The sequence below is a fragment of the Loxodonta africana genome, chromosome 14, assembly GCF_030014295.1.
Source record: "Loxodonta africana isolate mLoxAfr1 chromosome 14, mLoxAfr1.hap2, whole genome shotgun sequence".
In the NCBI taxonomy this organism is placed as follows: Eukaryota; Metazoa; Chordata; class Mammalia; order Proboscidea; family Elephantidae; genus Loxodonta; species Loxodonta africana.
The window spans coordinates 4,195,770-4,222,546 of NC_087355.1; the positions used below are offsets into that span (position 1 = coordinate 4,195,770).

At 39.7% G+C, this 26,777-nt stretch overlaps 1 protein-coding gene across 6 annotated transcripts in view; it reads left to right on the forward strand.

Moving 5' to 3' along the window:
- PRKDC (protein kinase, DNA-activated, catalytic subunit) overlaps positions 1 to 26,777 on the forward strand; it is a 322,104-nt gene that overhangs the window by 24,482 nt on the left and 270,845 nt on the right. For 5 of the 6 annotated variants that reach the window (XM_064267698.1, XM_064267697.1, XM_003408313.4 and 2 more), the window contains 6 exons: positions 17,690 to 17,836; positions 19,268 to 19,432; positions 19,900 to 20,068; positions 20,425 to 20,474; positions 21,100 to 21,225; positions 25,077 to 25,229. In XM_064267698.1, coding sequence (XP_064123768.1) covers positions 17,690 to 17,836; positions 19,268 to 19,432; positions 19,900 to 20,068; positions 20,425 to 20,474; positions 21,100 to 21,225; positions 25,077 to 25,229 — 810 coding nt within the window. Of the gene's footprint in view, positions 1 to 1,049; positions 11,112 to 17,689; positions 17,837 to 19,267; positions 19,433 to 19,899; positions 20,069 to 20,424; positions 20,475 to 21,099; positions 21,226 to 25,076; positions 25,230 to 26,777 lie in introns of those variants that run through there. The other variant, XM_064267700.1, reaches the window with a different exon arrangement.

Genomic DNA, 26,777 nt, shown 5'->3' on the forward strand with positions numbered 1-26,777 from the left:
TGAAAACCCTGTGGAGCACAGTTGTACTCTGACACACATGGGAGCGCCGTGAGTCGGACTTGACTCAACCAAAAGCAAACCCTTTGCCATTGAGTTAATTCCGACTCATGGTGACCTCAAGTACTACACAATAGAACTGCTCCATGGGATTTTCTTGGCCGTGATCTTTTTTTTTCTTCTAAGTTTTACTTATTTTGTTGTTGTTGGGTATATACATAACAAAACATACACCAATTCAACAGTTTCTACGTGTACAATTTGGTGACATTGACCACGTTATTTGAGTTGTGTAGCCATTCTCACCCTCCTTTTCTGAGTTGTTCCTCCTTCATTAATGTTAACTCATTGCCTCCTAAGGTTGCTGTTGTCAATTTGATCCCATATAGGTAGTTCCTAAAAGAGAGTAATTCTCAAGGCAGACATTTTTTTTTACTGGTTAAGCTAAACTACTGTTCAGTTTTAAGATGGCTTCAGGGAATATTTTTGGTTTAAAGATTATCTCAGGGTAATATTTTCAGGAGTTCATTCACCCTCCATGGCTCCAGAAAATCTGTAGTCCATGATAATGTGAAATTCTGTTCTGCAGTTTCCCCCTTTTGATCAGGATTCTTCTATGGAATCTTTGATCAAAATGTTCAGTAATGGTAGCTGGGCACCATCCAGTTCTTCTCGTGTCATGATAAAGGAGGCAGTTGTTTATGGAGACAGTTAGCCACACATTCCATATCTTCCTCCTATTTCTGATTCTCCTTCTTCCTGTGTTGCTCCAGTTGACTAGAGACCAATTGTTGTGCCTTGGATGGCCACTTGGAAGCTTTCAAGACCCCAGGCAATATGCAATGAACTAGGAAGTAGAACAAAAATACTAAACAAGTTATTAGACTAAATAACTGAGATGTCCCATGAAACTATGACCCTAAACCTCAAAATCATGGAACTAAATCCCGTGAGATGTTTGGTTATACATAAGCAGCCTCAGCACCTACTCTTTTTTTTTTTTTTGGTCATTGTTGTAAATATGTCTGTCACACAACTTTTGCCAATTCAATGTTTTAAAGGTACACAACTTATTGGAGCAATTACATCAATTGACTGTGCAGCCCTATCCTTAATCATGGTGAATTTTCCTCCTCTGACTCCTCTTTCCCTCCTCCCCCTGCCCCTGGTTACCACTAATAAACTTTGGTCTCTATACATTTGCCATTTTTTGTCTTTTCTTTTTTTAAGTGAGGTCATACAGTATTTGTCTTTTTGTGTTTGGCTTTTTTTGCTCAGCATAATGTCTTCCAGCTCCATCCATCCTGTAGCACCTATCAAGACTTCATTTCTCCTGCTGGCTAAGTAGTATTCTCTTGTATGTATGTACCATGTTTTGTTTATCTATTTATCTGTTGATGGGTATTTAGGTTGTTTCCACCTTTTGCTTATTGTGAATAGTGCTGCAGTGAATATTGGTCTTCAAGTCTCTGTTTGAATCTTTGCTTTCAAATCTTTTGGGTGTATACCTAGGAGTGGAATTGCTGGGTTATGTGGTAGCTCTCTGTTAAGTTTTTTTTGGAATTGCCACACTGTTTTCTACAATAGCTGCCCATGTTGCCCCTGCTTGTCCTTCTTAGAATTTCATGGTTTTAGTTTGGACATTTAGGCCCTTAATCCATTTTGAATTTTTTTTGTGTGTATGGTATGAGGTATGGATCCCATTTCATTTTTCTGCATGTGGAAATCTAATTTTCTTAGCACCATTTATTGAAGAGACTCTTCTTTCTCCATCGAATGGACTTTTCAAAAATCAGTTCACCATAAATGTGTGGGTTTATTTCTGGACTCTCAATTCTGTTCCATTGGTCTATGTGTCTATTGTTATACTGGTACCACACTTCTGATTACTGTAGCTGTATGCACTCAATTCTCAGTTATCGACATGGTTAGGTCCAAAGACCGGCCTGTTAGGCAAAAATTGGTGTAATAAGAAAATGGAGTTAAAAGGCAGAGTCCACCACCGTGCTGCACCCTGTGCTCAAGAATGTCATTAAGTCCTGGTATAAGGAGGCATTCCGCTTGGGAGAGGCCCATCCACAACTGGACTAATATGGCCGAGCTATAGGCCTCTAGCCAGCTCTCCCAGGGCCCCGCCACGACACCCTGCAGCGTCCTGCACACCTTCAGCCAGCTGTCTAAACTGCAGAACGTGGCTGTGTTCCAGCAGGCATTCTGACAGGGCTGTGGGTGCCGGCAAGGGCAGCACCAAGCCCTGCTGTAAGGAGGTGGCCCTGAGTACAGTTGGGACCCTCGCCTTCGTCAGACTGGGTGTTCTGGTATACAAGGGGTCCTCGGTTGTCGACTGCCAGCAAGAGTATCTCCTGAGCATGATCCGGCTACCTTCCTTCCCCCAGTAGACCACATGGAAATAGTGGAGACCTGCCTCCCTTTTCCCTCTTCCTGTTCAGCCGCCTCTGCTGAAAAGGGCTGTGTTGACCTATCCTCTGCCTAGGAGAAGCTCCTGTGAGTGCAGCCACCAGTCAAGCGACCTGAGTTACCTCAGAGCCCGTGCAACACCTCGACATTTGTTATTGCCAGACATACATCGTTAATGTGCGAAATAGTCAGATAGTAGATTTTTTTTACTGTCGTCGTACTGTGAAATGTCAGATAATGAGGTAGTTGGTAAGTGAAGAGTAGGTGTAGTGTGTTTTAAAATCAGATAGTATGAGTCCTTCTACTTTGTTCTTTTCTTTCAACAATGTTTACATTCCTTGAGGCCTCTTGCCATTTCGTAAAAAGTTGAGGATTGGTTTTTCTATTTATGTAAAGAAGATGGTTGGAATTTTAATTGGGATTGCGTTGAATTTATAGATCATTATCAGTAGTATTGACATCTTAACAATATTAAGTTTTCCAATACATGAAGATGGAACATCTTTCCACTTATTTAAGTCTTCTTTAATCTCTTTCAGAAATGTTTTATAGTTTTCATAGTGTAAGTCCTTTACATTCCTGGTTAGATTTATTCTTAGGTGTTTTATTCTCTTAGATGTTATTGTAAATGGAATTGTTTCCCTAATTTCCCTTTCAGATTTCTCATTGCTGGTGTATAGAAACCCAATTAATTTTTGTTTGTGGATCTTGTACCCTGTAATTTTACTAAATTCCTCTTTTAGTTCTAGAAGTTTTCTTGTAGACTTGTTGGGATTTTCTATATATAGGATCATATCATCTGCAAATAGAGATAATTTTACTTCTTTGCAGTCTTTTTTCTCTGTCTAGGACTTCCAATACAATATTGAATATAAGCGTTGAGAGTGACCACCCTTGTCTTTTTCCTGGTTTCAGCAGGAAAGCTTTCAGTCTTTCTCCAGTAAGTATAATTTTGACTCTTGGCCTTTCATATGTGCCCTGAATCATATCGAGCAATTTTCCTTTTATTCCAGTCAGCATTAGGGTTTTCATCAAGCAACAGTGTTAGATTTTATCAAATGCTTTTTCTGCATCCCTAGAGATGATCATGTCGTTCTTTTTCTTAGTTCTCTTGATGTGGTTGGTTGGTATTGATGTGGTATTATGTTGATTGTTGAACTATCCCTCCATTCCTGGAGTAAATCCCACTTGGTCATGGTATATGACTCTTTTAATATATGTTGGATTCTGTTCACTGGTATTTTGTTGAGTATTTTTGCATCTATATTTATAAAAGGTACTGGCCTATAGTTTTCTTATCTTGTGGTGTCTTTGATTTGGGTGTCAGGGTTATGATTGTTTTATAGAATGATTTAGGGTGTATTCCTTCTTTCTTTCTCTCTTACTTGGAAGAGTTAAAACGGTATTGGTGTCTTAAATGTTTGGTAGAATTCCCTAGCGAAACCATCTGGTCCAGAACTTGTTTTTCTTGGGAGGTTTTTGATCACTGATTATATCTCTTCACTTTTTGTGGGTCTTTGAGACTTTGTATTTCCTCTTGAGTCAGTTTGGTAGGTTGTGTGATTCTAAGACTTTTTCCATTTCATCTAGGTTATCCAGTTTGTTGCCATGCAGTTGTTCATAATATTATGTCATAACTCTCTCTGTTTTGTCAGGTCTGTTGTAATGTCCCTTCTTTCATTTTTATTTTGGTTATTTTCATCTTTGTCAGCCTAGCTAAAGGTTTCTTGATTTTGTTGATGTTTTCAAAGAACTGACTTCTGGTTTTATTGATTCTCTCTATTTTTCTGTTTTTGATTTTATTTCTGCTCTAATCTTTGATATTACCTTTCTTCCGGTAGGTTAATGCTTAGTTTGCTCTACTCTTTCGAGTTCCTGGAGTTGTTGAGTTGGGCTGTTAATTTGAGATCTTTCTTCTTTTTTATGTAGGCATTTATTGCTATAGAATTCCCTCTGAGTACTGCCTTTGATGCATTCCATAGGTTTTGGTATGTTGTGCTTTGGTTTTCATTTGACCCTTAAGAAGTTTGTGATTGCCCTTTTTATTTTTTCCTTGATTCAGCGGTAGTTTCTTATCTTTGTGTATTTTCCAGGTTTTTTTCTGTTATTGATTTCTAGCTTCGTTCCGTTGTGGTCAGAAAAAATACTTTGTATGATTTCAATCTTTTTAAATTTATCAGGACTTTCTTTGTGACCTAACATGTGGTCTGTCCTAGAGAATGATCCATGTGAACTGAAGTAGAATGTATACCATGCTGTTTTTTTTGGTGGAGTGTTCTATATATGTTTAAGCCTAGGTGGTTTATAGTGTTATCAAGGTCCTCTTGTTTCCTTGTTGACCTTCTTTCCATAAGTTCTCTCCGGTATTGAAACTGGTGTATTGAAGTCTCCATCTAATATGGTAGTACTGTTTCTCCTTCAGTTCTATCAGTGTTTGCTTTGTGTATTTAAACGTCCCAATGTTGGGTGCATATATATTTATGATTGTTAAATCTTCTTGATTAATTGACCCTTTTGTCATTATATAATGTTCATCTTTATCTGTTCTAACAGATTTTGTCTTAAAGTCTACATTGACATTAAAATTGCCACCCCAGCTATCTTTTGGTTATTTGCATAGAATATTTTTTTTCCCATTCTTTAACTTTCAACCTGTTTGTGTCCTTGGGTTTAAGATGTGTCTCTTGTAAATGGTTGGATCATGTTTTTTAATCCATCTGCCACCCTCTGCCTTTTGATAGGAGCATTTAGTCCATTTAGATTCACTGTAATTATTGATAAGCGACTTACTTTTGCCATTTTGTTGTTTTCATGTGTCTAAAGCCTTCTTTGTATTTGCCCTTTAGTACTGCTTGCTTTTGTGTTTTGTTGGTTTATTGTAGTGATCCTTTATTGGTTTCCTTCTCCTTTCCTTTTGTGTATGTTTTTTAATATATTTTATTAGTGGTTACCATGAATATCCCATTTAACAGCTTGTATTTATAACATTCTAGGGTAAGTTTGTACCAACTTAAGTTCAGTAGTATGCAAAAAATTCAGTATCTATATCATTCTTCTCCCCCTTTTGTTGTCATAATCGCTGATTACATCATTGTATTTCATATGTCCTGTAACATAATTTTATCCTTGCGTTTTATGTATTTGTCATTAAATAACATGAAGGACAAAACATCTAGAATTATCGTGCATAAATACGTTATCACTAGCTGTTATTCTTGTGTGTGCATTTTCCTAATAAGGAATCTTATTTTTTATGTATGGCTTTGAATTACTTTCTGGTGTCTTTTCCCTTCCATATACAGATTTCCCATTAGTGTTTTTGTAGGGCAATCTGGTGGATATGAACTCTGTCAGCTTCAGTTTGTCTTGGAATATTTTAATTTTACCATCTTTCTTGAAGGATAGTTTCACTTGGGATAGTTTTCTTGGTTGACAGTTTTTTTCTTTCAGCACTTTAAATATACCCTTCCCTTGCCATCTGGCCTCCGTATTTCTGAGGAAAAATCGCTACTTAACCTTATTGGTGATCCTTTGTATGTGACTGTTTGCTTCTCTCTCCTGCTTTCAGGATTCTCTCTTTATGTCTAATTTTTGAGAGCCTAACTATTGTTTGTCTTGGTGTTCACCTTTTTGGGTTTATGCTGCTTGAAGGCCTTTGAGCTTCTTGGATTTGTAGGTTGATGTTTTTCATTAGATTGGGGAAATTTTCTCTCATTATTTCTTCAGATTTTTTTTGTTGTTGTTCTTTTTTCTGTCTCACCTCCTTCTGGAATTCCCATGATGCGTATCTTGTTGTTGTCACATAATTCCATTAAATTATGCTCAGCCTTCTTGAGCCTCTGTTTTTGTTGGTCTTCATTGTTTGTAATTTGATCTGTCTAATCCTCTAATTGTATAGTGTCACTATGAGTTGGAATCAACTTGAAGGCAACAGGTTTCATTTTGTAATTTGCTGATTCTTTTTCCTGATTAAATCTGTCGATAAGTCCTTCTGTTGTGTTTCTCATTTCATTTATTGTCCCTTTCAGTTGCTACATCTCTTTTTTTATATTCTCATTTTTGTTCTTGCATTGTTTTCCTTATTTGTTTGAGATCTTTGCCTGTGTTTTGCCTTTACTCTTTAATTATATTTAGTGTTTTTGTATTATATTTTTCCATTATTTTGTCTGCCCTGGGTGCACTTTGACTCCCTTTGTTGTGTTCATTTGTGTGGGCTATTGTTTCTCTGTTCTTTGTGTGTTTTGTGATTTTTTTTGTTGGGGCCTTTGGATCTTTGAGGGTGTCAACCTCCTCAGTTTCCCCCAGTATTTGGTGGTTTTGCCTCCACTACTTTCTACAGGAAAGTCTTCAGTGGGTAGATCCTTTGGCATCTGTGTGAAAACTTAACATTTCCTCATCCTCTATGTGATAGCTCCTTTCCCCTCTCTAGTTTAATTAAAAAAAAAAAAAAGGATTCAAAAATTCCAGATCTCGTTTTTCAACTTTCAGTCTTTTCCAAACACAACAGAGAACCTGCTGTGGTCTGTCTGTGCCCCAGTGGGCTCTACCGTTCAGGTGAGATATCATGCACTGACCAATCTGCCCAAGAGGGGGCGTAGTCTCCTCTCTCTGTTCATTACTCCTTTCCCTTCTCTGTTTCTGCAGTAACATTTTTGTCAGAAAACACACCTAGTGAGCCTCCTTTGGGGCTGGGTATTGTCCTCCAGTTTTGTCTGAGGTTTACTTTCTTTCTTGGTGGAGACTGCTTATATCTGAACTGGCATTCAGGGGAAGCACAGGCAGACTTCTGTTTCAGGAAGAGGAGGGGCTCACATTCCCCAGAAGGACCTCTGAGAGCTCTCTCTTGGTTTCAAAGCCCCAGCGGCCCTGTGGTGGTAGGGGAAGTAGTCTCCACTTAGGTGACTCACCTCCTGATTCCACTCTAGGGAACCTTCTGTAGGAGTTCGTATCAGTCCTGCAGCTGAAAATTACCATTTGGGGAGAGATAGTCATACTTCAAACAGACCCAGGGAGGCCTGCCTTGTTGCTGTAAGAGCCCACCCTGTAGCATGTTGGCTGTGGGCGTAGCCTCCACTAAAGATGCTTACTTCTTGGCACATAGCAGCCTCATTCAGCTGTCCTCAGCACTGACTGAAAGGGAGAGGAGACAGATCAGAACTGACTTCTTGGGAGGTCTGTTCTGTTGGTTTCAGAGGCCTGAGGTATGGGGTGCACAGAAAGGCAAGTAAGAGTATTGACTATGAGAGCTGACTCCACTGCATGGGCCTTCTGTAGCAATTCACGATAGACTTACAACCGACAGTGTCTGGGTGGGGGAGATGCTGGCACACTCCAAACAGATACCTGGGGACGTTAGTCTTGTTGATTTTACAGCAGAAGTTTGGGGTCTGTTGTGGATTAAATTGTCCCCCCAAAGTGTGTGTCAACCTGGCTAGGCCATGATTCCCAGTATTGTGTGATTGTCCTCCATTTTGTGATCTGATGTAATTGTTGTATGTGTTGTAAATCCTAACCTCTATCATGTTAATGAGGCAGGATTAGAGGCAGTTATATTAATGAGGTAGGATATAGGCTGTATCTTGAGTTAATCTCTTTTGAGATTATATCTTGAGATATAAAAGAGAGAAGCAAGCAGAGTGGAGAGGAACCTCTTACCACCAGGAAAGAAGAGCTTGGAGCAGAATGCGTCATTTGGGCCTGGGGACCCTGCACTGAGGAACTCCTAGACCAGGAGAAGACTGCTGAAAACGACCTTCTCCCAGAGCTGGCAGAGAGCTTTCTCCTGGAGCTGGATATTTATATTTGTGCACGCTCTTTTGTTTTTTTGGAACTTTCTTTCTTTTTCTTTTCCATATGTAGATTCGAGTGTTTAACGTTCCTTTCCTTCCATTTGGAGAACTCCCTTAAGTAATATGTGCAGAGTTGATCTGGTATTGGCAAATTCCCAGAGCTTCTGTGTATTTGGGAATGTCTTGATTTCCTCCTCATTTTTGAATGACAACTTTGCTGGGTAAAGAATTCTTGGTTGGCAGTTGTTTTCCTTCAGTATTTTATGTACGTTGCTTCATTGTCTTCCAGCCTCTCTGGTTTCTGAGGAGAAGTATGCACTAATTCTTATGATGGACCGTTGATATGTTGTGCTTTTCTCTTGCTGCTTTCGGAATTCTCTTTTTGTCATCAGTTTTCAAGAATGTTATTGCTATGTGTTGTAGAGTGGACCTCTTTGTATTTCTTCTGTTTGGAGTTCATGTAGCTTCCCGTATTTGTATGTGTGGCTCCTTAGTCAGGTCTGGGAAATTCTGTCTGATTATCACTTGGATAATTCTTCCTATGCCTTTATTATTATCATGATGCTCTTGAATTCCAAAAATTCTAATGTTAGATTTCCTAATTCAATCCGATGTTTTCACTTTGTTCACTTTTCTTTGGTCTTTTCTCTTGTTTCTCTTGAGATGTAATAAGTTCTGCCTCTTGGCTCTAATCTTTACAGAAGCCAATCTTTAGGCCTTTTTTTGGCACTGCTGCTGGGTGGGTTCTAACCGCTAACCTTTAGGTTAGTAGTCAAATGCAAACCATTTACACCACTCAGAGACCTCAGCTGACTCAATGACAAGTGATTTTTTAGAGTTTCCGCAAGGATATATATTCTGTCCACTACTGTGCAGTCTGTGAGCAAGTTGTAGTTTAGACAACTGAGAAGTTGGAGGGACAGTCCACAGAGACCACCCGCACTTCTGACGCCAACTGCAAGTTCAGGAGTTCCCAGGATTACCCTCAGGTTCAATACGTTGCTTGAAGGACTCACAGAATTGACTCACAACTGTTATATGCACAATTATGGCTTATTACAGTGGTGAGATATAGATTAACATCAGCCAAGAGAAGAGACACAGGGACACAGTCTAGGAGGGTTCCAGACATGGAGCTTGCACTGTCCTCTCCCTGTGGAGCCACGAGGTGTCACCCTCCTGGCATTGATGTGTGACAGCACACGTGGAGTGCTGTCAACCAGGGTATCTCACCTGAACATTGGAGCCACGAGGTGTCACCCTCCTGGCATTGATGTGTGACAGCACACGTGGAGTGCTGTCAACCAGGGTATCTCACCTGAACATTGGGCTGTATCTTGGAGGCATGATTGACTGATGATTGATTGGTCTCCTACACGAGATTGGTCTCAGTGTTCAGGCTGACTGATCTGCATGACCCAGAGCCCACACTGTAAGTCACATTGTTGCCATCTGGCTTGGCCCAAGGTTCCCACTCTAAATCGCATTGTGAAACTGTACAGTGTGTCCCCAAGCCCCCAGGAAAACAGACATTCCCATCAGGCAGGACATTCCAGGGGCCTGGAAATCACCTCCCAGGAGCTGGGGGCAAAGACCAGAACTTTTTTTGGGGATAAGATTAAATTTTTTATTGTAAACAAAACCCAAAACCAAACCCATTGCTGTTGAGTTGATTCTGATTCACAGCGACCCTAAAGGACAGAGTAGTTTCCAAGGAGCGCCTGGTGGATTCGAACTGCTGACCTTTTAGTTATTAGCCGTAACTCTTAACCACTACACCACCAGAGTTTCCATTCTTTACTGTACAACCTGGATATTCCACATTTAATCCTTGCAGAAAGAAGGTGTCTGTGCCTTCGATTGCTTTGTTCTTTTGTATACCTTGTTTCACCAAGCTGTCCTTTGTATTATGCTGTTGACTTCCATGGTACCATTAGATAATCATGTGGAACTTGTTGATGTATTTATCATATGGGTTTTGTTGATTATCTTGTTTTCTTTATAAAGACCCATTGCAAAAATTTCTGACCAATCTTAGTCCTAGGAAACTTTGCCTTTTTGAATATCTGGCTCTTTTTTTCATACGGATATTGGGGCACTTACAATCTTTTCTCTGCTCTGGTTGCTGAGAAGCTCAGCTCTAGCAACTATACGTATATTATTTTAAAATTCAACATTAAAAAAACTAGTTGCTGTCGAGATGATTTCAATTCATGACAACCCCATGTGTATCAAAGTAGAAGTGTGTTTCATAGTGTTTTCAAGGCTGTGATCTTTCAGAAGCAAATGACCAGCCTTTGTTCCAAGGTGCCTCTGTGTGGGTTCAAATCACCAACCTTTCAGTTAGTAGTGAGGAGCTTAACGATTTGCGCCACCCAGGGACTCCTAAATTCAGCTGTATTGGGGAATAATTTATATACACTAAAATGCATGCATTTGAAGTTTGCAGTTTGAGTTTGACAAATGTATACACCAATGTAACCACTACCACGTTCAACATACAGAACATTTCCATCACCTCAAAAATTCCCTTAGGGATCTTTCCGTTTAATCTACCCCCAGTCCCAGGCAACCACTGCTTTCTGTCACTGTAAATTAGTTTTGCCTTTTCTAGAATTTTGTAAAACCTACAGTATATGCTCTTTTATGACCAACTTCTTTCTGCTTGTTTTTTAGGTTTTTGTGTGTTGTAGCATGTATAAGTAGTCCATTCATTTTTATTGCTGCATAATTGCATTATATGGAGGTACTATCATTTATCTGTTTACCTGTTGATTGACATTTGGGTTGTTTCCAGTTTTGGGGTAAATGAAACAGCTAAGAACATTTTTGCACAGGTATTTTCATGAGCAAGTGTTTTCGTTTCTGTTGAGCAAATACCTAAAAGGAGAATTGCTGGGTCACATGGTAAGTATATGTTAAACCTTCTAAGAAACTGACAAAATGTTTTCTAAAGTTGTTGTTGTTTGGTGCCATCAAGTCAGTTCCGACTCATAGTGAATCTGTGTTCAACAGAAGGAAACACTGCCCGGTCCTGTGCCATCGGCATAATCGTTATTATGCTTGAGCCCATTGTTATAGCCACTTTGTCAGTCCATCTTATTAAGGGTCTTCCTCATTTTTCGCTGAGCCACTACGTTACCAAGCATGATGTCCTTCTCCAGGGACTGATCCCTCCCAATAACATGTCCAAAGTGTGTGAGATGTGGTCTCTCCATCCTTGTTCTAAGGTGCATTCTGGTTGTACTTCTTCCAAGACAGATTTATTCGTTCTTTTGGCAGTCCGTGGTAAATTCAGTATTCTTTTCTAACACCAAAATTCAAAGGCATCAATTCTTCTTCAGTCTTCCTTATTTATAAGAGACGATTGAAAACACCATGCTTAGGTCAGGCGCACTTTAGTCTTCAAGGTGATGTCTTTGCTTTTTAACACTTTAAAGGGGTCTTTTGCAGCAGATTTGCCCAGTGTAGTGGGTTTTTTGATTTCTTGATTGCTGCTTCAATGGGTATTGGTTGTGGAATCCAAGTAAATTGAAATTCTTGACAACTTCAGCCCTTTCTCTCTTTATCATGATGTTGCTTATTGGTCCAGTTGTGAAGATTTTTGTTTTCTTTATGTTGAGGTGTAATCCATACTGAAAGCTGTGGTCTTTGATATTTATCAGTAAGTGCTTCAAGTCCTATTCACTTTCAGCAAGCAAGGTTGTGTCATCTGCATAACACAGGTTGTTAATGAATCTTCCTCCAGTTCTGGTTCCCTGTTCTTCATACAGTCCAACTTCTCAAATTGTTTGCTCAGCCTGCAGACTGAATAGATATAGTAAAAGGATACAACCCTGACGCATACCTTTCCTGACTGTAAACCACACAGATCCCCTTTCGAAAGTGGTGGTACCATTTTATATTCCCTACAGCCGTGCATGAGAGTCACATCCACCCCTCTTGGTGTATACTTGCTATTGTCAGTTTATAATTTTATCCATTCTAATGTTCTAATGGGTGTATAATGATACCTTTTTAAAAAAATTGCATAATCTTTTTTACAATTTTGTATATTGTGGTACGTATATATATGTGTGTGTGTATATAAAACAAAACATTTGCCATTTCAACTTTTTTTACGTGTAGAATTCAGCGACATTAATTACGTTTATGTATACCACCATCACCACTGTTTCTAATTTTTCCGTTACCCTTGACAGAAGTTCATTGCCTGCTAAGCAATGATTCCCTCTTTCTCCCCTCCATCCCATCTTTTAGTTCTGTACATTTGCCTATTCTAGATATTGCATATAATTGGAACCATACAGTATTAATGGTATCTTATTGTGATTTTAATTTGTGCGCCTGTGGTGACTTGATTTAATGTGCTTATTTTATGAAGTATTCATTCAGATATTTTGCTGAGTTTTAAACTGGATTGTATGTTTTTTTATTAATGAGTTGTAAGAGTTTTCTATATAATCTGGATACAACTCTATTCCTAAAAATAATTGCAAGTAGTTTTTCTGTCTGTGGCTTGCCCTTTTAGTTTCTTAACAGGAACCTTTCAAAGAGTGGTTGTTGTTAGTTGCCACTGAGTTGGATCCCACATACACAGAGCTGGTCTGCTCCATGAGGTTTTCAAACGCGTATAGAGAGCAGGTCTGCTCCATGAGGTTTTCAAACGCGTATACAGAGCAGGTCTGCTCCATGAGGTTTTCAAGGCTGTGACCTTTTGGAAGCAGATTGCCAGGCCTGTCTTTCAGGGTGCCACTGGATAGGTTTGAACCTCCATCTTTTTGACTAGTACTCAAACATTTAACCCTTTGTGCCACTATTATGGATTGAATGTGTGTCAACTTGACTAGGCCATGATTCCCAGTATTGTGTGGTTGTCCTCCATTTGAGATAATTTAATTATCATATGTGTTGGAGCCCTGGTGGTGCAGTGGTTAAGAGCTACAGCTGCTAAACCAAAGGCTGGCAGTTTGGATCCAACAGCCGCTCCATGGAAACCCTATGGGGCAGTTCTACTCTGTCCTGTTGGGTTGCTATGAGTTGGAATCAACTTGACGACAGTGGGTTTGGTTTGGTTTTGGTATGTGTTGTAAACTCTGGCCTCTGCCTGTGGTTGTGATCCTTTTTGGGAGTAAGCTGTCTGTTATGTTAATGAGGCAGGATTAGAGGCAGTTATGTTAATGTAGCAGGACACAATCTACACCATTAGGTTGTACTTTGAGTTAATCTCTTTTGAGATATCAAAGAAGGGAGCAGTGGGGAGAGGGACCTCACTACCACCAAGCAAGAAGAGCCAGGAGCAGAGTGCATCCTTTGGATCCCCGTCCTGTGCACTGAGAAGCTCCTAGACCAGGGGAAGATTGATGACAAGGACCTTCCCCAAGAAGAGAGAGAGAAAGCCTTCCCCTGGAACAGATACCCTGAATTTGGACTTCTACCTCTTAAACTGTGAAAGGATAGAATTCTCTTTGTGAAAGCCATCTACCTTTGGTATATCTGTTACATCAGCACTAAATCACTAAGTCAGCTACCCAGGGACTTTTAAAGTATAGAAATTTTAAATTTTTTTGTGAAGCCTATTTTACCAGCTTTTAAACTGGTTCCTCATTTCTTTGTCCTGTATAAGAAATCTTACCCCATGATTCCCAAGATTGCAAAGATTTTCTGCTTTGTTTTCTTATAGAAGTTTTATAGTTTATAGTTTTAGCTTTTACATTTAAGTCTATAATCCTTTTGAAAAAGTTTTTGTGTACAGTGTAAAGTAAGGGTTAAAATTGATTTTATTCCCACATTTGTTGGTTTTAACACCATTTGTTGAAAAGCCTTTTTTCCCCATTGACTTGCCTTAGCAACTTTGTAAGAAAAATCAGTTGGCCATGTATGTGTGAGTTTATTTCTGAACTGTCTGCTTTGTTCCATTCGTCTTTATATTCATATGTCAGTACCTCACTGTCTCGATCACTCTGGCTTTGTATTAAGTCTTGATATCAAGTAGTGGCTGTCCTCTAACTTTGTTCTTTTTCTTTATTGTTTTGCTCACCATGTAGGCATTTTCGAATTTAAACATCACTGTGGAAACAGGATTTTTCTGTTTTTATTCAGTAGCTTTATAAAAAGTTCTTCTGAAAAACATTCTAAGTTATTTGCATGCGATTTAAACAATAAAGAAGAGTGAAAAGAAGACTGTTAAAATCTCTTCAAATCTCATTTTACCATTTTAGTGGTGATGCTTGTAAACCTTTCTCCGTTTCCTCCTTCATCAAAGTGGAAAGAAGGCAGGGAGTGGGAGGAAAGAGGCCCAGGAGAGAGGAGAGAGATTGATTGATCTTGACATAAAGGAATATTTTCCACAATTTTTGCAACCTGAATGTTTTCCACTGTTCTTGAGATGTTTTCCTGACCGCATACTGAGATCTACATGATTAGTTTTTAATGGCAACTGTCTTAGTCATCTACTGCTGCCATAACAGAAATACCACAAGTGGATGGCTTTAAGAAAGAGAAATTTATTTTCTCACAGTCTTTTTTTTTTTTAGTAGGTTACATGTCCAAATTCAGGGTACTGGCTCCAGGCGAAGACTTTCTTTCTCTGTTGGCCTTCTCATCAGTGTTCCCCCGGACTAGGAACTTCTTCACGCAGGGACCCTGAGTCCAAAGGATGTGCTCTGCTCCCAGTGCTTCTTTCTTGGTGGAATGAGGTCCCCAACTCTCTGTGTACTTCCCTTCCCTTTTATCTCTTGAGAGATAAAGGTGGTGCTGGCCACACCCCAAGGAAACTCCCTTTACCTTGGATCAGGGAGGTGACCTGAGTAAGGATGGTGTTACAATCCCACCCTAATCCTCCCAACATAAAATTACAATCACAAAATGGAGGACAGCCACAGAATACTGGGAATCATGGCCTAACCAGGTTGATATACACATTTTTGGGGGGACATAATTCAATCCTTGACAACAACACAGTATATCATTGTATTTGTGACCATAGTTTTTTAACCTGTCCTCTACTGCTAAATAATTATTTGTAAGTTTTTGCTATTATGAAAAGAAAATAATTGGCCAAAAATGCATAGAAAGGTTATTTGCTGAAAGTGCAATAAAAAAAAAAATTAGAAACAGTTTAAATGAATAAACATACAGTATATCTATTAAAATAAAAAAACTGTTCTGTGATTTAATAAGATGATATTGCTTTTTAACTGCTTGAGATACATGTTCATGATGTATTTTGTGAAAAAGGAAATTATGAAGCAATATATTTAATATCCTAGTATATATGTATTTAAAAATAATATTTTATTGTGTTTTCAGTGAAGGTTTACACAGCAGTTTAGGTTCCCAATCAACAATTTCTACACAAGTTGTTTGACGACATTGGTTACATTCTTCACAGTGCATGGACATTCTCCTTGTTCCCCTTCTCGTTGTTCCACTCCATTAATCTAGGTTCCCTGTCCCTTTACATTCTCATCTTTGTTTTAATTGTTGACCATTTGGTCTCTTACAGGTGATTTTTTAAAGGAGTACAGTACTTATGGATGATGTTCATGATTTTTTGAGCCAGTTTGTTATCTAGCTAAAAGGTGACCTCAGGGGCCTGATTTGGTTCAAGGTTGGAAGAGTCTCTTAGAGCAATAGTCCCAGGGAGTCCTCAAGTCTCAACGTCCAGTAGGTTTGGTTTTTTGTTGTTCTTTTTTTGGGAATTTGAGGTTCTCTTCCACGTTTTTCTCCCATTCTATCAGGGTGCATCTACTGTGGCCCTGACCAGAACAGTCGGTTGTGGTAGCCAGGCACGATCTAATTTTTCTGGTCTCAGGGTAGATGACGCCATCGTTTGTGTAGACTATTTGTCCTGTAGACTAAACTTCTTCTTTGAGTGTTCGATTTCCTTCTTTCTGTTTTGCTCCAGATGAGTAGAGACCAATAGTTATATCTTAGATGGCTGGAATATCCTATATTTAAAAAAAATAAATGGAAAGAATAAACGAAAATCTAAGTAGTAGCTTTGTTTGGGATTTAGAGAGTCTGTTGGTAGGTTGGCAAGGAAAGGTGGATTTTTTTTCTTGCCTTTGGTCATTATCTAGGTTCTTTTCATTCTTGTCCTGGATAGTCTTTGTACCAAAATTAGAAATGCTTTCTTGAATACAAGTGTTAGTTCTTGCGTTCAGGGTGTTGTTGGTAGATAGTGGTCTATTCGATTCTCAGAGTACTTTTCCCCTTGCCTCACTTAATTCCTGCTTATTTATTTATTTTAATTTTATTGTGCTTTGGGTGAAAGTTTACAGTGCAAATTAGTTTCCCATTGAAAAATTTACACAAGTTGTTTTGTGGCGTTGGTTGCAATCCTCACATTGTGTCAGCAGTCTCCCCCTTTCCCTTTTCACTCCGGGTTCCCTGTGTCTATTCTTCCAGTTTTCCCGTCCCTTCTTGCCTTCGTTTTTGGGCAGGTGTTGCCCATTTGGTCTCGTGCATTTGAACTAAGAAGCATGTTCCTCACATGTATTACCATTTGTTTTATATGACTGTTTAGTCTTTGGCTGAAAGGTGGACTTTGGGAGTGGCTTTAGTTCTGAGTTAGCAGGGAGTCTGGAGGCCATAGTCTTAGGGGTTCCTCAGTCTCTGTCGCACCAATAGGTCTGGTGTTTTTCTGTGTGTGTGAATGTAAATTTTGTTGTACGTTTTTCTCCTGCTCTGTCTGGGATCCTCTGTTGTGATCCCTGTCAGAGTGTGGTCAGTGGTGGTAGCCAGTCACCATCTAGTTATTCCGGGCTCAGGCTGGTGGAGGCTGTGATTCATGTGATTCTGTAGCTTTATTTTTTTGAAAAATGAGAGCTTTTTCTTTTTTTGGTTGTTAGTTCTTAGCTGTATTTTTGTTTTTGTTGAGCACCCAGTCTGTAGGTCGCTTCTGAGCTCATTGAGCCCTGCATTGAGCACAGTATACGCACAGCTCCACATCACTCACAGAGTCTCAGGTGACCTCTGAAGGCTGTGATCTTGCTTCATCCAAAATACAGTTTTGTGCAGACTTCTTCCCACATGTCTCATGTCTCTTTTAGTCCCGTTTTCTAGCACAAATGCGTGAACATTTAATGTAGCCTTTTTTCAGAGAATGTCTTTCTGAAACCCATTCAGGAAGCTAGTGAAAGTAGCGATTCCCTGAGTAAATGCAGTGTCTTATTAAACAAGTCTAGCCTTTTTGGGAAGGAGCCCTGGTGGTGCAGTGGTTAAGTGCCTGACTGCTAACTGAAAGGTCAGTGGTTTGAACCCACCATCTGCTCCACGGGAGAAAAGACCTGGTGATCTGCTCTCATAAAGATTGTAGCCTAGGAAACCCTATGGGGCAGTTAGTTCTACTCTGTCTTACAGGGTCACCATGAGTTGGAATTGACTCAGTGGTACAGAACAACACCAGGCCTTTTTAAGTTTGTATAGATTCTTTTATTTTGCTATTAAATATCTAAAAAGTAAATACTATGCAATTGCAGGTTTCTTTTATGGTGGCAAGAGATGCAGAAAGGCATAAGAATACGCTGGAGTACTTTATGAAACAATTCTACGAAATCATCAGAAATGTGGATTCCAGCAACAAGGAGTTATCCATCGCTATTCGTGGATATGGACTTTTTGCAGGAGTATGGCTTATTCATTTTCTCTGTTTTATCTTCACTTGGCTTTTAAGGGAATATATTTATTGCATTTTTAAGTAACATCTTATGATAATATTGTTTTATTGTTAACAGTTAAGTGTTTTTTGAGTGCTTATAGTATACTAAGATTATTTACATGTATTCGTGCAAGTTCTCATAACTCTCCTACAAACTGTTACTCCGTTTTGCAGATGAAGAAACCGAGACCCAGGCATATTAGATAACTTGTCTAAGGACACACAGTTAATAATTGTGAGAATCAAGACATAAATCTAAGTCTGGAGGCCAGATATACCATGTTTTTGTCCAGTGTGCTATTCTGCCCCTTATTCATGAAATAAAACTGGAGTTGATGTCATTCAAGGTTTTGGAAAGAGAAGTTCATATGACAGAAAGAGATATATTTAAGAATATTCAGGACCAAACCATAAAACCAAACCTGTTGCTGTCGAGTCAATTCTGACTCACAACAACACTGTATGACAGAGTACAGCTGCCCCATGGTGTTTCCAAGGAGTGCCTGATGGATTCGAACTGCCGACCTTTTGATTAGCAGCCAAGTGCTTAATCACTTCGCCACCTGGGCCCCATATTGAAATTAACCCTAGTTTTTCTTTCTAGATGATGAGATTTATAGAGAAAGTAACTTCCTGCCTCTCTGTACAGATTTTTCCATTGCTGTCTACTCTCTTGTTTCATTTCCAGCCTCCCGCTCTCAGTGCTGAGTCCATCCCCTTATTTTTCCTCAAAGTCTTTGCTTCCAAATGATCCCTTTTCGTTTTTACCTTCACCTCCGTTTGTCTCTGTTGGCCCCTTTATTTGTAAGACAGAGGAAACAGAATGTGAGAAGGCTCAGAGTGAGAGAAAGCATGCATTTTCAGCGCTGTGTGTTGTGTCCACCTACTTCTGCTTGTTTCCCGTGGCCAGGGTATGATACACGAGCAGAGAGCAAGGCCTCCAACTGAGAGGCCAGTCAGACCTGGAGGAGGCTGGACCAGAATTGGAAGTTGAAAGAGGCCTTTGAAAAATTGGCTACTGGGTAGTAGCATTCCCAGACTTCTGTTTTAAGAACATGGCCCTGGTGTAGTGGCAGATGCCAGTTACGTGTTGAGTTGTCAGTTTCTTCCTCTGGACAGTAGCCCTGTGGGGCCAGGGACTGTGCTTCATCTGTGTTTGGCTCCCACCATCTAAACAGTGCCTAGAATATGGTTGACAATCATTGTTTTGTGTGTGAGTAAAGATTGTTCTACAGAGCGTCTTTATAAAGACGTATTGCATTTTGAATCTATATTTCTTTTCAATCAAAAAAGCTTTTTAATACTCAGTTTGTAATCAGATGGTGTAATGTGATGCATTAAGTACACATTATTTGATATTGCTGAGATTGATGATGTTTTTGTTCTACCTTTTCTGAAGCCTTGTAAGGCTATCAGTCCGGAAAACGTGGACTGGATGTACGTTGAGCTCCTCCAGCGCTGCAGACAGATGTTCCTGACTCAGACAGACACCCCCGATGACCACGTGTACCAGATGCCGAGTTTCCTCCAGTCCATCGGCAGCGTCCTGCTTTACCTGGACACTGTAAGGGAAGAGCTTGTTCAGCTGAGTACCATTTTAGGGTTTAACCTCAGTTCCTCAGATAATTAGATGGAGCTCTGTGATGCATGCATTTGGTACAGCACTGTTGAGAGAGCAAAGCTAGACTTTAAGTTAATATTTCATGTCAGTAGAATTATTGTCATGAAACTTGATTTTTTGTTATCCAAAGCAAGAAAAAAAATAGTTTTTTGTTTCATCTTCCTTAAAGATTAAGAATTGCTGCTTGGGACAGACTAGCACCTTAAGTATCATTCAGACAGTTTTACTCTGATTTTTCCTAGGCGATCACAATAGTAGATGATAGGCTTAGCCAATGAGATAAAAATATCTGTTTTTCATTTACCTAGTATCTGACTATAATCGAGTTGTGATTACTTTGAATATCTGTGCTGTTCCCGTATTTGTCTCTTCCCATCCCTAACTTTTTGTATGCTGTCCACTTCTGGCAGGTTCCTGAGGTGTACACTCCTGTTCTGGAGCACCTCATGGTGGTGCATATAGACAGTTTCCCACAGTATAGTCCAAAAATGCAGGTGGTGTGTTGCAGAGCCATAGTTAAAGTTTTCCTGGCCTTAGCCGACAAAGGACCAGTCCTCTGGAATTGCATTGGTACTGTGGGTAAGTTTAGAGTTCATTCTTATTTTTTATGATGACAAATGATTAATACTTAGTATGTTATTTGATGTAGGTAAAGGAGGTCTGGTTGCCAAATTCCTTTGTGTCTTTCGATGTCTCACGGGGAACGCCTGATACTTTGGCAGACCAGAATCTACTTTTTTTTTGATTCTTGTTGTCCCCTTTTGCTTCTGAATCTCAACGTTAGTTCAGATTTTAAAAACCAAAGTTTTTAACCAAGTTAGAGAAGAGACGTAGGAGGTAAAGTTATGTTACAAAAAGTAACAGCTGTTATTTCTGCTGAGTATTTTGTGTTTTTCAGTGTATCTTTCATTTCTGTTTTTGTTTTCTCTTTTCAGTGCATCAGGGTTTAATCAGAATATGTTCTAAACCAGTGGTCCTTCAGAAGGTAAATTCTCAATCTAATGTTTTCGAAATTAATCTTTTGCGACAGACAGTAAGAAATGTTGCTGAGGTTTTTAGTGTGTAAATATCCAAATGTAGTCTTTGTTAGTTATTAGGCATTTCTTACTTTTTGAAAAGCATAGACCATAATTATCTCTGTATTTTGTCAGGTGAATTAACTTCTCCTGAGTTATGAAACATCCTTAAGGATAACTTTTCTGTTAATACACATTTTTATAAGGAGGAAGAGTTTTTCCTTTTGAATCTCCAGGACCAAATGCCTACATGTGTCCCGGGAGGCATGTCTTAATGACTAGGACTTACAGGCAGTAGGACAAGTGAGGGACTGAGCTGTGTGAGAACGTGAGGTCAGTGACCTAAAGTGCCCTCAGTGGAGAGGCATCGGGCTACTTCCTGGGACAGCACATTTTAGTCACAGTTAGAAAACTCACAACTTTTCTTCAGGTTCTTTTTTATTATGCTCTCATAATATAACATCTTCCTTCATCTAATTATGCACCTAATACCAGGAGCTGGCACAGTTTAGGAAATCTTGACATTCAGGAAGCCTGGCTGCAGCGTGTATCGTGTGGGCCCGCCTGTGACTGTCGTGTGTGTCTTCCTGGCAGGATGCTGTGGCGGTGGCTAAAGACCTTCCTGCCTCTGGGGAAGTGCGAATTGGCAAGTGGAAAGTGCCCGAGACCAAGGACTATTTGGATCTTTTTAGAAACCTCATGAGCTGTGACCAGATGATGGTAAAAATTAGAATTTTAAAGCCAAGAAAGCGCCCGAATTCCTCTCTACTGGTGCCCGTAGTTTTACACTGAAGAGTTACTTATTTCAGAATTGCATTTTCTTAACTTTCAAAGTTTTTAAAAAAGTACTTCAAGTAATAAAACATTAAAACAACATAAGTTAGGACTTTTAAAATGACGCTAGAAAAAATCTAAAAGGAATCAGAAAAATAGTACTCATTGAAAATGGATGAATTCCCCTGGCTGAGTCCTTGTTTCAGCTTCCAGTGGCAGTGGCGCTGGCAGTGCAGTGTGGTTGATGCTAAGCTGTTGTTCCTAATAGTCCAGCTTCCTGGGTGATGACAAACAGAACAGCGTTACCGCCACGGAGAAGCTGTGTTCTCTTGTTGAAGATGAGGCTAATCTGACTGACTGAACAGATACCAAGGGGATTGGCACAGCTCCTACTCACCTATGATTAGATGAACACCTCCCGTCCGATGTGTTCCTAGCAGATGTTTCTTTAGTGCCTACTTCAAGCCAGACGTTGTTCTTAGGTGTCATCAAGTCAATCCCAGCTCATGGTGACCCTCTGCACAACAGAAGGGAACGCTGCCCGTCCTGTGCCATCCTCACAGTCTCTGTTACGCTTGAGCCCGTTGTTGCAGCCACTGTGTCAGTCCATCTTGTTGAGAGTCTTCCCCTTTTTGGCTGACCCTCTGTTTTACCAAGCTTGATGTCATTCTCTAGGGACTCGTCCCTCCTAGTAACATGTCCAAAGTACGTGAGATGTCGTCTCGCCACTCCTGCTTCTAAGGAGCATCCTGGTTGTACTCCTTTCAAGACAGATTTGTTTGCCTCACATTCTGATGAAGCTTTGATAAAGCATTAATAACCTAGGAAAAGCAATTTTTATTAAGAGATAATTGGTGTCCTCTGAAAATCTTAGGTGTTTTTGTTGTTTCCTTATTGAGGTAAAATAGTGTAGCAGTCATTAGTGATTTCACCTAACATATTTCTTATATGTGGTGTTAGAAATGCCTGTGTTTTGAGATTAAATTCCGTGGACTATATGAGCACAGGCATACCTTGGAGATACTGCGGGTTTGGTTCCAGACCACTGCAATAAAGGGAATATGGCGATAAAACTGTGAGCCATGCAAATTTTTTGGTTTCCCAGGGCATATAAAAGTTATATTTACACGATATCGTAGTCTATTAGGCAGGAGCCCTGGTGGCACAGTGGTTCAGCATTCGACTGCTAACCAAAAGGTCAGCAGTTCAGATCCACCAGCCACTCCTTGAAAACCCTATGGGGCAGTTCTGCTCTGTTCTGTAGGGTCACTATGAGTGGGAAAAGACTCAACAGCAGTGGGTTTTGTCTGTTAAATGTGCAATAGCATTATGTCTAAAGAAACAATGTATATACCTTAATTAAAAAATACTGATTAAAAAACATGCTAACCATCATTAGGCTTAAGCAAGTTGTAATCTGTTTGCTGGTGGAGGATCTTGCCTCAACACTGATGGCTGCTGACTGGTTAGGGTGGTGGTTGCTAAAGGTTGGGGTGGCTGTGGTAATTTCTTAAAATAAGACAATGAAATTTGCCACATTGATTGACTCTTCCTTTCATGAAAGATTTCTATCCAGCATGCAATGCTGTTTGACAGCATTTTACCCACAGTAGACCTTCTTTCAAAACTGGAGTCAGTCCTCTTGAACCTTGCCGCTGCTTTATCAACTAAGTTTATGTAATATTCTAAACCCTTTGTTGTCATTTCAACAATGTTCACAGCATCTTCACCAGGAGCAGATTCCATCTCAAGAAACCACTTTCTTTGCTCATCGTAAGGAGCAACTCCTTATCCATTAAAGTTTTATCATGAGATTGCAGCAATTTAGTCACGTCTTCAGGCTCCACTTTTTTTTTTTTTTAATTTTTATTGTGCTTTAAGTGAAAGTTTACAAATCGAGTTAGCCTCTCATACAAAAATTTATATACACCTTGCTGTATACTCCTAATTGCTCTCCCCCTAATGAGACAGCACACTCCTTCCCTCCACTTTCTCTTTTTGTGTCCATTCGGCCAGCTTCTGACCCCCTCTGCCCTCTCATTTCCCCTCCAGACAGAAGCTGCCTATATAATCTTATGTGTCTACTTGATCCAAGAAGCTCATTCTTCACCAGTATCATTTTCTATCCCATTGTCCAGTCCAATCCCTGTCTGAAGAGTTAGCTTTAGGAATGGTTCCTGTCTTGGGCTAACAGAAGGTCTGGGGACCATGACCACGGGGGTCCTTCTAGTCTCAGTGAGACCATTAAGTCTGGTCTTTTTATGAGAATTTGAGGTCTGCATCCCACTGCTCTCCTGCTCCCTCAGGGGTTCTCTGTTGTGTTCCCTGTCAGGGCAGCCATCAGTTGTAACCAGGTACCATCTAGTTCTAGTCTCAGGCTGATGTAGTCTGGTTTATGTGGCCCTGTCTCTTGGGCACATAATTACCTTGTGTCTTTGGTGTTCTTCATTCTCCTTTGCTCCAGGTGGGTAGAGACCAATTGATGCATCCTAGATGGCCACTTGCTAGCGTTTAAGACCCAAGATGCCAGTCCGAAGTGGGATGCAGAATGTTTTCTTAATAGATTTTGTTATGCCAGTTGACTTAGAAGTCCCCTGAAACCATGGTCCACAAACCCCCCAGGCTCCACTTCTAATTTTAGTTCTCTTGTTGTTTCCACCGCATCTGCAGTTACTTCCTCCACTGAAGTCTTGAACCCCTCAGTCACCCATAAGGGTTGGAATCAGCTTCTTCCAAACTACTGTTAATGTTGATATTTTGACCTCCTCGCATGAATCACAAACGTTCTTAATGGCACCTAGAGTAATGAATCCTTTCCAGAAGGTTTTCAATTTACTTTGCCCAGATCCATCAGAGGAATCACTATTTATGGTAGTTATAACCCATTGCCATTGAGTTGATTCCGACTCATAGCGACCCTGTACGATAGAGTATAACTGCCCCATATCGTTTCCAGGGTGTGGCTGGTGGATTTGAACTGCTGACCTTTTGGTTTGCAGCTGAACTCTTAACCAGTGTGCCTCCAGGGCTCCTTTAGCTTTATGAAATGTGTTTCTTAAATAAGAAGACTTGAAAGTCAAAATTACTCCTTGGTCCATGGGTTGCAGAATGGATGTTAGCGGGCATGGAAACATTAATCTCATTGTACATCGCCATCAGAGGTCTTGGGTGACCAGGTGCATTGTCAGTGAGCAGTAATATTTTGAAAGGAATCTTTTTTTCTGAGCAGTAGGCCTCAACAGTGGGCTTCAAATATTTAGTAAAGATGTTGTAAACAGATGTGCTGTCATCAGGCTCCTGTCACTTTTAAAGAAATGGTAAATTAAGACTTAAATCCGTTCTGGGAAAAGATATTTATTCATATGTATGTATGTCTGCATGTACATATGTGTGTGTGTACATGCATGTGCATGTATGTGCAAACGTGTGTATATGCATACATACACAAATATATTTTATGCATAATATGTATGTATTTGTATGTACAGAAACACATTAATTTGGGTAAATTCTTTGACAAGAAGTGGCCTATGTCTTCTCATTCAGCACTCTGTACTGAATATTTGTTATGTGACTGAATAAGTTGTGTAATCTGATCAGGAGGATGCTATCATAACATTTTAGGAAGGTGTCTAAATTTTACAGCCTGAGAACTTCCCGGTAAAACCTCCTACAGCCGATACAGCAGTGTTTCTGTAATATGTAAATGTACGTCTATATACATATTAATGCTGATTTAGTATTCATACTTTTTCCATGCCAAGATTTCAAAGTTTATTATTTGTCTTTATTTAAAGGATTCTCTTTTAGCAGAAGAAGCACTTCTCTTTGTGAATTCCTCCCTTCACAATCTGAATCGTTTGCTGTATGATGAATTTATAAAATCTGTTTTGAAGATTGTTGAGAAGTTGGATCTTACACTAGAAAAACAGAATGCTGGGGAACAAGAGGTTAGAAGTTTTTATCAGTAATAATTTTGCATCATTTTTATACCAACTCTCTTTTCATATAAATATTCAGGGGTAATATAGTACATTTTTAGGGTATCAAGGAAAATTGGTTTCTTCAGGATTGATGTGTGTCGATGCTTTTCTATCGGATGTAGCCTAATTGTAGAAAATATCGTCATTAAATTGTTAAAAAAGTTACGTATTAAATATCTTAAAACAATTTGAAAAAAAGCTGTTTACTTGTTTCTCCTTCCTTAGCAGCAGTAAAGAGACAAATCTAACTTTGTGTAGCAGCGACGTTGCCGTAGAACAGGGAGGCCTGGGGCTCCTCTTTTTCATTGCTGTGGAAGCTCCAAGCTCTGGGGCACAGTGTTAGCTGTGAAGTGCACCAGACGGAAGGCAGAGAAAGAAGAAAGCGCCAGGCCTTGTTTCTGTGCCCAGTTTTCCTGGCCTAGGTAAAGCTGCCGCTAGGTGGTGCTCTGCTCTTGTCTGAGCAGTTTTAGTAACAAAGCACTGCCGTCCTGAGGAATGTTAAAGGGATAGTGTTCCAGTGGGAAACAGCCTGTATGCTCTGGAGCGTGGTGGTATTTTCAGACCAGATGATGGTATTAGAGTTAGCTGGATAGGTACTAATGCTGCAGTGCCATGAGCTTGGACAAGAGATGATCAGAGGCTCTGCAGAGGGCACGTAAAGGCAAGCAGTCAAAGCTGTTTGCTATGGTGGCATCATTGCATTTGATATGTTCTGTTTTTTATGTTGCTGATATGAACACCAGTGTGTGTTTTATTACTTTTTATACTTTGTATATATCTAAAATATTTCAGAGAAAAAAACCCAGAAAACTTGCCAAAAGGAATTTACTAGAGCTGTGTCAACAACACGTCTGTGCCATTTTGGTTGCTTTCATTGGCTTCTCTTTCTCTTCTGTTGCTTGTGCTTCTTGCTTCATTACAACAGGTCAGCTATGACCAGTGCTAGCACTGTTTTTCCTCAAATAACACACACCCTCTATGTTTGTTTGCCAGCTGTGCCCTGTCCCTGGTATTTTCATAAGCATAGCTATGCCAATTTGTTTTTTTACATGTTGTTGTAAAAAAAATTAGCATAGCCTGCTTATACGTCCCGGGGCAGGGGTGGGTGGGTGGAGAGGGTGTGGTTGGCAAACCAACATAGAAGGCATGGGTTATTTGTGTAAAAATACGGTGCTTCCTAAGTAAATCTGTCTCTACTCTTATCATCTACATCTACAGGCCCCCTAGTTACAGGCCCCCAGTTCCATATTTCTACCTACACGTTTAACATTTCCACCTGAATTTGATAACACAGTGTTTAAAACTGAGCTTGATGTACTTTGCAAAAAATCTTAATTGTCATTTGTCTTTCCTATTGATGTCAGTTTTTCCTCTGTTTCTCTGTTTTGCAGTTTGAAATATCCAAGTTATTATTGATACTTTCTACTTTTTATAATTCTACTTCTGTGAAGGCATAATTGGTTCAAGAAATAATCACCTTCTCCTCAGCCCCTTGAATTTGTGTTTGTACCATTC